The sequence below is a fragment of the Chiloscyllium plagiosum genome, unplaced genomic scaffold, assembly GCF_037043375.1.
Source record: "Chiloscyllium plagiosum isolate Xiang-an unplaced genomic scaffold, Cpla_swu_hap1 HiC_scaffold_31, whole genome shotgun sequence".
NCBI classification, from domain to species: domain Eukaryota; kingdom Metazoa; phylum Chordata; class Chondrichthyes; order Orectolobiformes; family Hemiscylliidae; genus Chiloscyllium; species Chiloscyllium plagiosum.
Genome location: NW_028270169.1, coordinates 57109732 through 57123815, shown reverse-complemented (window position 1 = coordinate 57123815; position 14084 = coordinate 57109732). Strand labels below are relative to the sequence as shown.

The 14084-nt window shown below is 42.1% G+C and overlaps 1 protein-coding gene across 4 annotated transcripts in view; it reads left to right on the top strand.

Moving 5' to 3' along the window:
- The window catches only part of rabep1 (rabaptin, RAB GTPase binding effector protein 1), a 148503-nt gene that overhangs the window by 115264 nt on the left and 19155 nt on the right, over positions 1-14084 (top strand). For all 4 annotated transcript variants that reach the window (XM_087977568.1, XM_043718846.2, XM_043718845.2 and 1 more), the window contains one exon: positions 5571-5760. In XM_087977568.1, the coding sequence (XP_087833694.1) occupies positions 5571-5760 (190 nt within the window). The remainder of the gene's footprint in view (positions 1-5570; positions 5761-14084) is intronic.

Here is a 14084-nt window from a genome sequence, read left to right as displayed (position 1 = left end):
ACAGAAGTAGGCCATTCACCCCATCAAGCCTGCCCTGCCATTCGATACAATCATGGCTGATTGAATGCTTATACAGATTTTACCTACCTCATTCCCATAACCCTTAGTTTATTGCATTTGTATTTATTCATTCATGGGAGGTGAGTATTATTGGCTGACCAGCATTTATTGCCAGTCTCTAATTGCCTTTGAGAGAGTGATGGTAAGATACTTTCAAAATCGCTGTAGTCCGCATGCTGATCCTCAATGACCTTGGGGAGGGATTTCCAGGATTTTGACCCAGCAACAGTAAAGGAATGGCGATATATTTCCAAGCTAGGATGATGAATGACTTGGAGGGGAACTTGCAGGGGGCAGTGTTCCCATTAATCTGCTGCCCTTGCCCTTCCAGATGGTAGTGGGTTTGGAAGGTGCTGTCTAAGGATCTTTGAATTTCTCCAGTGCATGGTGTACACAGCTGCTACTAAGTATTGGTGGTGCAGGGAGTGGGTGGTTGTGGTTGTGGATGCAGTGCCAGTTAAGTGGGTTGTTTTGTCCTTGATTGTGTAAAGCTTCTTAAGTGTTGTTGGAGCTGCACCCATGCAGGCAAGTCAGGAGTTTTCCATCATACTCCTGACTTACGCCTTGTTGATGATGGACAGGCTTTGGGGAGTCATGAGGTGAGTCACTCGTCATAGCATTCCTAGCCTCTAATATGATTTTGTCGACACTGTTTTTAAGTGGCAAGTCCAGTTGAGCTTATGATCAATGGTAACCCCCAGGATGTTGTTAGTGCAGGATTGAGATTTTGTCTTATTGGAGATAGTCATTGTCAGGCATTTGTGTGGTGCCACTTGTCCTCGTCAGCCTGGATATTATCCAGATTCTGCATTTCTGTATGGACTACTTCACTATCTGAGGTGTTGTGAATGGTGCTGAGCATTGTGCAATCGTCAGCAAACATCCCCACTTCTAACCTTATGATGAAGGGAAGGTCATTGATGGAGCACCAGAAGATGGTTGGGCCTCGGACACTACCCTGAGGAACTCCTGCAGAGATGTCCTGGAGCTGAAATGATCAACCTCCAACAATCATCTTCCTTTGTGCCAGGTATGACTCCAATCAGCAGAGAGTTGTCCCTGATGTCCATTGACCCCTTGATGCAATACTCAGTCAAGGGCTGTCATTCCTGCCTTACTTGTGGAATTCATCTGTTTTGTCCATATTTGAACCAACATTGTAATGAGTTCAGGAGTTGAGTGCCCCTGGTAGAACCCAAACTGGTGTCACTGAGCAGGTTTTTGCTGAGCAAATGCTGCTTGATAGCACTGTTGATATCTTCCATCAGTTTACTGATGATTGAATATATACTAATGGGGCGGTAATCGGCCGTGTTGCATTTCTCATGCTTTTTGTCTACAAAATGTACCTAGGTAATTTCCACGTTGTTGGGTAGAATGTTGTAACTACACTGGAAGAGCTTGGCTAGGTGAGTGTCAAGTTCTGGAGGACAAGTCTTCAGTACTATTGCCTGAATGTTATCTAAGCTACTTTGCAGTATCCAGTACCTCCAACTATTTCTTGATATTACATGGAGTGAATTGAACTGGCAGTAGACTGGTATCTGTGATATGGGTTACTACTAGACGATGTCAAGATGGGTCATCTAATGGACTCTTCAAGAATGATTGCAAATGAGCATTGTGATTAGAAAACATGTTGCAACTTAAAGTATTATGGCCTAACTTATCCCAGACAAGTGGTGTTTCTTAATTAAATGTTCCTCCCCCCGCTTCAAAAGCAAAAGTCGTATTGTAAAACTAGAAATAATTGGCACAGTGCTTAACTTGTACAAGCTTCTAGCACTCTTGCATGCCCTCATACAACCTTTGCCTGAATGTCTGGCAAAACAGACATGTACTCTGGCAAAAACCAAGGCTCTGGAACAAAGAACAATACAACACAGGAACAGGCCCCTCAGCCCTCCAACCTGCACTGCCACATTTTGCCTTTCTGTACTAAAACTGTCTTCACTTACAGGACCTGTATTCCTCTATTCCCTTCCTATTCATGTGCTTCTTGAATGCTGCTATTGTGTCTGCTCCCACCACCTCCCCGACAATGGGTTCCACGCACTTACCATCCTTTGTGTGAAAGATATGCCTCACATATCTCTTTTTAACTTATCCCCTCGCACTTTGAATCTGTGTCCCCTAGTAATTGACCTTTCTACCCTGGGGAAAAAAGCCTCATACTTCCCATTCTATCCATTCCATTCACAATCTTATAAACTTCTATTAGGTCGCCTCTCAATCTCCTGCGTTCCAGTGAAAAGAAACCCAGTATAGCCAACCTTTCTTAATAACTAAAATCCCCCATACCAGGCTACGTCCTGGTAAAACTTTTCTGTACCTTCTCCAAAACATCCACATCCTTCAGGTAGTGTGGTGACCCACAACTGTATGCAATATTCCAAGTAGGGTTAATAGTACGTGATAGTGGCAGATTCAGGGAAGTTTTTTTTAAATTCATTCATAGGATGTGGACATTGCTGGCTGGGCGAGCATTTATTGCCCATTCCTAGTTGCCCATGAGAAGGTTGTGGTGAGCTGCCTTCTTGAACTGCTGCAGCCCATATACTGTGGGTTGACTCACAATTCCGTTAGAGAGGGAGCTCCACGACTTTGACCCAGTGACAATGAAAGAATAGCAATATATTTCACTTGAGTTGGCTCCACAGCAACATTTATAGAAACCTGATCTTTTCTTGTTTTAAGATGAAGAACCCCAAGTGGGACAGATCTAATGATTGCCATACTCATTGCAGATTTTGTTTTGTGAATGGCCTAAACTGGGCACTTGAGTAATTTTTCATGTGAATGAGAAGCTCAATGACAGCAGGAGGGATACTTGAAAAAGGGCTCGGCCATTTCTGAGTGCAGGTTTTTTCAGGCTTCCCAACATGAGCTTCCATGACACCCATTTTATATTTGTCTTCCATCAGCTGAGAAGTCTGTCACTGCTTTCACTGTTTTGTCTTTTTTATCAAATTTTGTCTCACAGCTGAAGAGTGGTTAGCAGGAGGAAAGAGCAGGGAGCTGCCCAACCCATAAAATCAGTAAGGATGTTATGGAGTTAGCAGCTTAAAAGGGCAAGAAGGAGAAAATTTAGATTGAGGTGGTATTTATTGTATATTCATATAAGCCTGGAAAATCCAGTTGCAAACAGTATATTAATTTATTTAATTCACTTTGAAGTGGTTAAAGCAACAGAGAATCATAGTTCATATGGCTTTCAGATACTATTAGTAAACATTTCTAAGTTGATTGTGTATACATGGCAAAGAAAATATTTATTCAGACCAAGTATGACACTTTTCAAACTTGATTGCCTGTTACTTTGTAATTGGATAGTAAGCACTTACAGAGAACAAAACCCAAATATACATTTAAATTTACAAAGACAATATGGAGCCAAAAATGTGATCCTTGGTACCTGAAGCCCATTTAGTTAAAATAGATGAGTCATGTAATATATTATTGAAGGGCTTGAAGGCTGCTATTTGGCTAGTGTGCTTGATACTGGCAGCGTGGTATTCTGGAGCTTGTGGACAAATGTTACATGGCTTTCTATAAAGTAGCTAGTGCATGTGTCCCTCCTTCTGTCCTAAATGATGTTTTTGTGAGGATGTTCAGCTCAGAGATGAAGGCCTTCAGTGATGTGGAGAGACTGGAGGAGCTGCAATTATGGTTAAGGTTAGAGCAGACAAGGTTAAGGAGGAGTTAATAAAGTTATTAGAAATTTGAGAGGATTAAATAGAGTAAATTGGGAGCAATTATTTTCACTGGTGGGATGGCCTGTAACACACAAAACAAATTGAAGATAATTAGCAAAAGAACCAGAAGGAAGTTGAGAAGCCATTTATTTTATGCAGCAAATTATGTTGATCTGCAATATACTATTTAAAATATAATGGATGCAGTTTCAGAACTAACTCTGAAGAGTGAATAGATACATACTTGAAAAGCATTGTTTGCAGAGCATTGCATGAAGATTATGGTTTGAGGCTAATTGGATAGCTCTGACAAAGGGCCAACTCAGGTATGATAGACTGAATGGTGTCTGTCTTTCCTGTGTGATTCTATAATTTCAATTCTGAACTTTCACTTCATTTTTAGAGTGCCACCTGTAGACCCCTGAGAAGGCCTTTGAGCCAATTTTTGATTTATCAGTTTTTGCTCCACAGCTGTGCCACAAAGAATAAAGTATGGTAGGGCCAGGAAAGTCAGCAGCCCGCATTTCAGTTCCTGTCATAACCTCCAAAACACCAGCTGGAGTTCCACTAAAGTGTAGTAGTGATTGAGTTCTAAGTATTCTATGCCAATTCTTTTGGTCCAAAGTGCTTGCCATACCAAAACAGTAGCCATATGTTGATATAGGCCAATTATGCAGTAACACTTCGCTGTTTTCAGAAAAATATCTAGTTATTTCTTGACCCTGGTGTATTATTTAACTTATAGCTCTTCCTGTTTACATATAACTTAGTATATTGCCTTCTGAGTGAAAGGTTACTTGAGTCATTTTTCCCCTTGTATTGGAAACATTCACTATGATGATTAATTTGACCACATTGGCTTTTGCTAATTGCTTTTGTAATCACTGCAGTGTCTCTACCAAAGATCGGATTCTGAGTAATCCAAGATGGAGGATGGAAAAAATTTGTGGTATTAAGAGCTGTTCCTTTTTTGAGGTATTTTTGGTGTTAGAGGTGATTACCTCACATACCAGGACCAGCGATTACTGTTTTACATGCTGTTGCATTGTATTGGAACTATTGGGGGAAAAAAAGGTCAAGACAATGGCACTTTTAAAAGGAGGAAGGCAGACAAAAGGTAGTGACCACATTGTCAGTGAAGGGGAGAGAGAAGGAAACCTACACTGCTAACTGGCACAGCAGTGAACCTGCACAGTTATTGCCTTTGCTGTTTGAGTTCATGTATCTCTGGACATCAGAGTGTGTCTAAGAAAAATTAACAAAGAATGAATGGAATTAGCTACTCGATATAAAATAGCATGGTCTGTAGTTGGCTCCTCAACTTCTCTTTAAAAGTGCTCTCCACTTAGCCCCAATCCTTGTCCTGCGGATCTATGTCCAGTTCCCATTGAAAGCTAGTAGTGTTTTTTGCCTCTACCACCCTGACAAGCAGTAGATCGCAACTCACTACGTTAATGAGCAAATACTGCACACACCTTCCCTCCTGGTTTTTACCAAGTATTTTAAGGTAAAATACCTTTCTGTTTCCTTCCCAGTTTGTATTGCAGCATTCAGGCCGGGAGAGATTAGATGCTGCAGAGGTTGACTGCCTTCAGCTATCCAAATTTCCAGTTTTGAATGTACTGCTGTGGAGTGGCAACAGGTCAAAGGAAATAAAGTTGTTTTCAGGCTGCTTGGTGTATGACAATGGTGGCCATCCCTGAGTGGAGGTGGATGAGGAACTGTTCAGCTGACTGCCTTCTCAGCTGCAGTTCCTTGGCTGATGGGATATGCCAGTGAGTGCTGACTGTTTGAACACTTGTCTCTTTATTTCAGGAATTGCATGAACTAGTGCAGACGTATCGTGAAAATATTGTCAGTGTGCGGACAGCAGCTGATCACCTAGAGGAGAAACTAAAGGCAGAAATCCTTTTCCTGAAGGAACAGATACAGGCAGAACAGTGTCTGAAGGAGAACATTGAAGAAACGCTACAGCTGGAAATAGATAGTTGCAAAGAGGAGATTGGTAAGTAAAAATGAAAATGTAGCGTGCATATTTTTAAAAAATGTTTGCAGTTTCTATTATCTGGGTGGTTCCACATTTTGTGGATGGATCTATAAGTCCATAGTAAATTAATGCAACAATGGAAAGTGTGGGTTTGTCAAGTGCTTAATTTTAAATGCACATGATAAATGCTGCCAAATAACATTTAAATTTTTTTTCTAATCATACTATTTTGGGAAATATGCATCAATCTATTACTTAGATTTCTCAGTTTGAAGTAAACATTTTATTGTACAACCATCAGATCAATGAAGTGTTTATGTACTTGTTAAGTTACATTTATGTGATGAGATTTCTCCTGAGAAAAAAACTGTTTAGCTGTGCAATCTTAATTGCTCTCGAGGCTTTGGTGCTGAGTTGTACTGGTTTGCTAGGCCATTTTAGAGCTGAAAATGTGTTGCTGGAAAGCGCAGCAAGTCAGGCAGCATCCAAGGAACAGGAGAATCGACGTTTCGGGCATAAGCCCTTCTTCAGGAATGAGGAAAGTGTGTCCAGCAGGCTAAGATAAAAGCTGGACACACTTTCCTCATTCCTGAAGAAGGGCTTATGCCCGAAACATCGATTCTCCTGTTCCTTGGATGCTGCCTGACCTGCTGCGCTTTCCAGCAACACATTTTCAGCTCTGATCTCCAGCATCTGCAGTCCTCACTTTCTCCTAGGCCATTTTAGAGGCAACTTAAGAGTCAATGAGGGCAGTCTAGAGTCACAAATAGTGTGCTTGGATAAGGACAGCAGATTTTGATCCCTAAAGAACATTAAAGATCCTGCTAAGTTTTTGTATCAACCTGGCAATTAAATGACTACCATTTCTTTATGGCCATTTTAATTCCAACATAGCTGGATTTAAACTATCTACAGTTCGGAGATTTGAACTCTTGTCTCTAGATCACTAGACAAGGCCTCTGGTTTAATAACACATTGTTAGTATAATAAAGAGATATACATGATATGAAATGTATGGTCTTTTGATAGACTATCAGTAATTATGTTCAGTTACAGGAACAGCTTAATATGAACTTAGTGTCTGGTGCTGCATAACTCATGATGGTTTTTCTCAAATATGGCTGAGTGATGAAACATTAGCATGGGATAAAGTGATGAAGTGATTTTTTGCTTATTCGGTTTAGGTCACCTAATGTGGCCTGCTGCTGGAGAAGTAGAGCTCGAGTTAGGCTGGATAATTTTCTCTGGTGCTGTAGAATGAAAAGTCTGTGTTCAGTTAGAGACACTAGTCAAAAGGAGGAGCAAGTGATTGGCTCAGCATGAAGTTGTGTTTCTTGGTTTGGTTTCGCACCAAATTGAAACTGCAGCTATAGTCTTCTAGGTCAGGCGCCTCTTCAAAAAGTAGTGCAATTTTGTGCTATGTGCGTTTTGCCATGTTTAATGCAGACAGTACATATTTCACCAAGTTAAAAACACTTCTGACTTGCCGTTTTCTTGCACTTCTGACTGGATAAAAACAATGACTGCAGATGCTGGAAACCAGATTCTGGATTAGTGGTGCTGGAAGAGCACAGCAGTTCAGGCAACATCCAAGGAGCTTCGAAGTCGACGTTTCGGGCAAAAGCCCTAAGGGACAACTTTGAAAAGGCAGTGGTGCTAGGGAAACATTCCATATTGTTGTCAATATTTCATTGATTGGCTGCAGTACCAGAGGGCTCCCTTGAAAACAGCTGGAGAATTTGAAGCCTTAATGACGATTGAGGGAGTCTAATAACATTAGGTGGGTTAGGTTTTAACAAGTCTGCAAAGTTAATATTCGTGGCTACAACGTTTTTGGGAGAGATAGGGGAAGGGATGGAGTGGCATTGTTAATGGATTCTATCACAGCGTGAGAATGTTAAATTGGAAAGTCCTTGTATGTTCAACTTCAAAAGGCAAGATGGGAGTCAGCAGAGACCCACAGGAGATAACATACTTTCTCTATTTTCTCCCCTGCCCACTGCCTCTCCTGTCTGTGCTCTGTCAACTGGAATCTCCTCACCAAGCGCAACTGACCGCTTGATGTGCCATCATGGCAACAGATCAGTTAGAAGTGGGGAATAGTAAGTGAAGTGCTGCCCTGGGGCCTGAAAAGTTAGGGATTTCATTGATTTTAGACAAATACAGACAGCTTCTGCACATTAGAGTCCAGTGGAATGTTGTGTATAAAATAAATCCTGAAAAAGGCAGGATAAGAATCTTATAGCAGAATCTTATAGCAGAAGCAGTAATGCAAGAACAAACAGTCTTACCGCAAATTCAACCCAAACTCTGGGTCAGATATGTAGATGATACCTTTGTAATCATTAAAAACACAGAAATAGAGAACACACATGGGATCATCAACGCCACACTAACAGGAATCCGATTCACTAGAGAGGAAGAAAAGGACAACCAACTCCCATTCCTAGACGTGATGGTACAGAGAACACCGAACGGAGAATTCACCACAAAGGTATACAGGAAAGCCACACACACAGACCAAGTCCTAAACTACGAAAGCAACCACCCCAACACACACAAAAGAAGTTGCATCAAGACACTGTTCAAAAGGGCCACAACACACTGCAGTACACCAGAACTGCAAAAAGAGGAAGAAGAACACCTCTACAATGTATTCGCCAAAAATGGATACCCCCGCAATTTCATCAACAGATGTCTAAGAGAAAGACAACGGAATGAGGACGTGCCACAACCCAAAGGACTAGCCACACTACCATACATCAAAAACATTTCTGAACTGACAGCCAGACTACTGCGACCACTAGGACTCATAACAGCACACAAACCAACATCCAATCTCAGACAACAACTCACCAGGACAAAGGACCCAATACCTAGCATGAGCAAAACCAATGTAGGCTACAAAATCCCATGCAAGGACTGCACAAAACACTACACAGGACAAACAGGAAGACAGCTAACGGTCAGCATCCATGAGCACCAACTAGCCACGAAACGACATCTCCAGGTATCCTTAGTAGCCACACACTCAGATGACAAGCAACATGAGTTCGACTGGGACAGCACCACTATTATAGGACAAGCCAAACAGAGAACAGTCAGGGAAATCCTAGAGGCATGGCACAGATTCAATCAATAAGCACATCGACCTGGACCCAATATACTAGCTACTGCAGCGGACAGCTGGAACTGACAACCGGAAGTGGCCAGAGGAAACATCACAGAAGTGCTTCACAGGAGACTTCCAAGCACTGAGGATGTCACCTAGACACGGGACGAAACGTCTGCAACACAAATTCCTAGCTCGGCGAACAGAACCACAACATCTATTCTACATCCTTGGAATAGGAAATCGATTAAATATTAAATAACCTTGAAGAAGTTCTTTTTTTAAACCTGTATAATCTTGTTAATTTGTGTTTATTGTTTCTAATTTTTTTTGTACCTGTTCCTGATTGTTGACTTTCTTAACTCCAGACATCTTGGAAGGTATGAAGCCTGTGAATGCTGTCTTACATTATACCTGTCAATTAACTTTGCCTGCTGGAGATTTGCTTAGCTGGCTCACTAATGACTGTTGACAGGTTACAATATGGTGTGCAAAACGCAAGGAGGTCACATAGCCATTGTCATTATAAAGTATAGTGTTGAAACAGCAAAAAGTGAATTAAAAGACCAGAAAATACTTCTTTGAATGTTAAATTTATATCACATAGGTAATCCCTCTAGTCTTCAACCCTTCTCATTTTGTTACCTTTCTTGTTTTCCTTGTTCTCATTGATACATTTGCAGTGCTTGATTGAATGTCTCATTCATTCTAAACTTCACAGGCACTGTGCTGATCTTCTCCAAATCCACATGATGCTGAAGTCCAGTCCCCTTCTGCTGTTACCCACACTTACTTGTCTCTTCCTTCCTGAAATCTTGTGGGTTTTGAACCATAATCTTTGCCATTATTTAATCAATTCTTTATTCTTTTTCAAAGTTGACAATGTCTTGTGGCATCCTTGTCTGAATAAAATGGGTGATTCGTCGTGTATTCTGTTGTGCCATTGAACTACTGTTGAAATTAAAATGGAATATTTTACTGACTAATGTGATCATGAGTTTTAAAATTGACCCTTTCAACACTACATTTATAATTTGGCAGTACAGAATCTGAATAATGCTTTAAAAGTGCATTTTTTTGTTGAAGTATTTGATCTTGCACTTATCAGGATAATTCACAAGAATTCTGCATGAGAGGAGAGTGCTGATTGGTTTGCAATTACCCCTTGTAGAGGCATTGCAAAGAAGAATGTACCAATGAATCATGATTAACGATGAAGTCTCAGCCTTTGTTTAAATTTGAACCATTGTCCTAAGAATGAATCAACAAATGATTATCATCTATTGTGTTCGAGTTGAAACAGGCATAGCAAGTGCATGTGTTGTCTGTTTGGAAAAGAATAGGGACCTATGCGTTAGTAAATATGTTTTCCAGTATACTCCACACTGCACTTCTCCCACCTCTTGCATACTTCCAGTACACTTGGTCCTGATACAATGTGATAGTTCAGTTCTCGAGCATTCACACGTTATGAGAAACCTGAGCAATAACAGTGCATTCAAGCTAATGGGGCTGGAATCACATTATAGCCAATACAGGTAAAGAAAGTTCACTTTCTGTAAGTAACGGCCTAAAGTCTTCAATCGCATTAAAGTTAATTCACGTTGAAGCAACATGCGTTATAACAGAACCAACTGTATGTATGTTTATATTTGAATTTGCATTTGCATGTAGGGAAATTCTTGCATGTCTAACTTGCACTCAAATTCACATTTGAAATGGAAGAATCAAATGAGCTCTCTTTTATCTATGTCATTGTTGAGAAATCTGACAGTAGAGGGGTTCTGTACTACTCCCTACTGCACACCTGCCTTCATTGTACACTTTGGAATTGCTACAGTCCTATGCTGTAGAAGATTGCCTTTATCAGCAATCTCATACATAGACACTGAGACGATGAAATCTTGATGAAATTGGGATGCACCGAAGCCATCCTGTTGGATAATGGCTATGCTGATCAGATCAGCGTATCTCAAGCAGCCCATGTGTTCAAGTTAGATGTGGATCTGCAATTGGACAGCATTTACTGGATAATGGAGAGTGAGAATTATTACACTGACAGTCAATTTAGGATTATCAGTTGGACTCATTGTGTAGTGCTCTTGAGTACACTGAAAGCTAGATATGCTAATAACAACATAGGGCACTGTAGTTTGCAAACAGATCCTGTACACACATGGAGCCTGCTTCAACTCAACGAAATAAGTGATAGCCGTTCACCATTTCATTTCTCGGTGCAATGCCCTGACCAATCAAAATCAAGCTACCTGGTTTAAAACTTAAACAAAACCTGACAGGTAAATCCACGATCATTAATTGGTGCATTTTCCACAGCAATGCCTCTCGGAGTTTAATTGCCAACTAATCGGGACTCTCCTTTCGTGAGGTTTTTGTTTTTCTTTAAATTAATGTTCTTCAAATTGTCCTGATGTCAGCAAAAAGAAAAGTTTGAAATAAATTATCATTTTTCCAGCAATGCTATTACTTGTCTTGATCTCTTATTTGCCTACCAGGTAGATTGATTTTCTCAGCAGTAGTTTACTTTCTGGTTACTTTTTTTTTTAAATGATTGCAATGGAAGTTGGAATAAAGCAATGAAACAGATTGGCATAAAGATCAGGTAGTAATCCAAGACCGTGGCACAATGAAAGCATTGCTGTCTTTTAATTAGTGATTCCTGAGTGCTTGCACAACTTCGTGATGCATGTCAAGAGTTCACAAAGAGCAATTCTGGTCATGTTACCTTTAAGAAGTCACAACAGAGGTCAAATACCTCCTGAGTACTTTACAGTTACAGCTGGCTGATTTCAGAGCAGGTTTGATAGCTAAATGGGAGAAAATTAGCAGTGTTTTCCCTCAGCTCAGCATCATACATGACATGTCTGGTAATATGTAACACCTTTCCATTGATTGTCAGTGAAATAACATTGGATTTATGACAATATCAAGTTGCTGTGCTTTAAATATGCTGGCAGCTCTATCATTTTAATTGCTAGGAACAGTACATCCTGTTTGATCTAACTTGGTTTATTTTGTGGAGGCATTTGATTTTGTTAGTCTCTGCTGTTGCGTTGTGATGTAAATATCTGTCACATTACAAACAATACTAGTTTCAAACAGGCTGACTGGCCTCACAGAGTCATAGTGACTTAGCTTTAGGAACTTATGTAATTTGCTCGGGTTGTTGGCACTAAATGTTGATTAAAAAGCCAGTGTTATTCAAACTAATTTCTGTTGTACAGAAATTGCCACATCTCGCTGCAGATTTGATATCTGTCTGATCTGTATTGTTCAGTATTAATGAACCAGTAACCATGGTTATCTAGGAACAATTGGAAAGAGAGTTGGGGGAGAACTGCTTTAACTTTTCTTGATTGTCATGATGATTGTACATGTTCCCCTCTGTTAACCCACCTACCTTGGGCATCTTCCATAACTGACCTGTGCCCTGCTACACTCCTGGGCTGGGCTTGGCTGAATTCCATCTCATGCCTAACAGCTTGCTGTAGTTTATAACGTCCCTCCTTCCCACTGAGGTCAGCCCCAAGTGCTGACTGCATATGATGCGTTGAATGCTTTAATACAAACATTCTCCCTCTCACCAATACGTTCAGTCTGACATCAGGAACAACAATGGGAAGTGAGAGCTTGATTTGGATGCATAAGTTTAGTAAACTCTTCAGCTACTTAAAAATAAATAGTACCAAGATCAGAACTCAGGAAATCAGCCTGTCTGTTGGCCCCACGTTGACTGTAGCAGGTCAGGCAGCATCCAAGGAGCAGGAGAATCGACGTTTCTGGCATAAGCCCTTCTTCAAGAACGAGGAGGGTGTGACAAGCAGGCTAAGTTAAAAGGTAGGGAAGAGGGACTTAGGGGAGGGGCATTGGGAATGCGATAGGTGGAAGGAGGTTAAGGTGAGGGTGATAGGTCGGAGAGGGGGTGGGGGCGGAGAGGTCGGGAAGAAGATTGCAGGTCAAGAAGGCGGTGCTGAGTCTGAGGGTTGGGACTGAGAAAAGTTGGGGGGAGGGAAAAAAGAGGAAGCTGGAGAAATCTGCATTCATCCCTTGTGGTTGGAGGGTTCCTAGGTGGAAGATGTGGCGCTCTTCCTCCAGGCATCGTGTTGCCATGGTCTGGTGATGGAGGAGGCCAAGGACCTGCATGTCCTTGGCGGAGTGGGAGGGAGAGTTAAAGTGTTCAGCCACAGGGCATGGCCTCAAAGTCCTCCGCTTCTTCCTTCCTGCCGACCCAACCAGTACCCTTCTACTGACACTCTCCTTTGACTGACTGAACTGGTCCTCACTCTGAACAACTTCTCTTTCCAATCCTCTCACTTCCTCCAAACCAAAGGAGTAGCCATGGGCACCCGCATGGGCCCCAGCTATGCCTGCCTCTTCGTCGGATATGTGGAACAGTCCATCTTCCGCAGTTACACTGGCACCACCCCCCACCTTTTCCTCCACTACATCGATGACTGTATCGGCGCTACCTCGTGCTCCCACGAGGAGGTTGAACAGTTCATCCACTTTACTAACACCTTCCACTCCAACTTCAAATTTACCTGGACCGTCTCAGACTCCTCCCTCCCCTTCCTAGACCGCTCCATTTCTATCTCGGGCGACCGAATCAACACGGACGTTTACTATAAACCGACCGACTCCCACAGCTACCTAGATTACACGTCCTCCCACCCTGCCCCCTGTAAAAACGCCATCCCATATTCCCAATTCCTTCGCCTCCACCGGATCTGCTCCCAGGAGGACCAATTCCACAACTGATCAACCCAGATGGCCTCCTTCTTCAAAGACCGCAATTTCCCCTCAGACGTGGTTGACGATGCTCTCCACCGTATCTCCTCCACTTCCCGCTCCTCCGCCCTTGAACCCCACCCCCCCCAATCGCCACCAGGACAGAACCCCACTGGTCCTCCCCTACCACACCACCAATCTCCGGATACATCGTATCATCCTTCGTCATTTCCGCCACCTCCAAACAGACCCCACCACCAGGGATATATTTCCCTCCCCTCCCTTTTCAGCGTTCCGGAAAGACCACTCCCTCCGCGACTCCTTCGTCAGATCCACACCCCCCACCAACCCAACCTCCCCTCCCGGCACCTTCCCTTGCAACTGCAAAAAATGCAAAACTTGCGCCCACACCTCCCCCCTCACTTCCCTCCAAAGCCCCAAGGGATCCTTCCATATCCGTCACAAATTCACCTGCATCTCCACA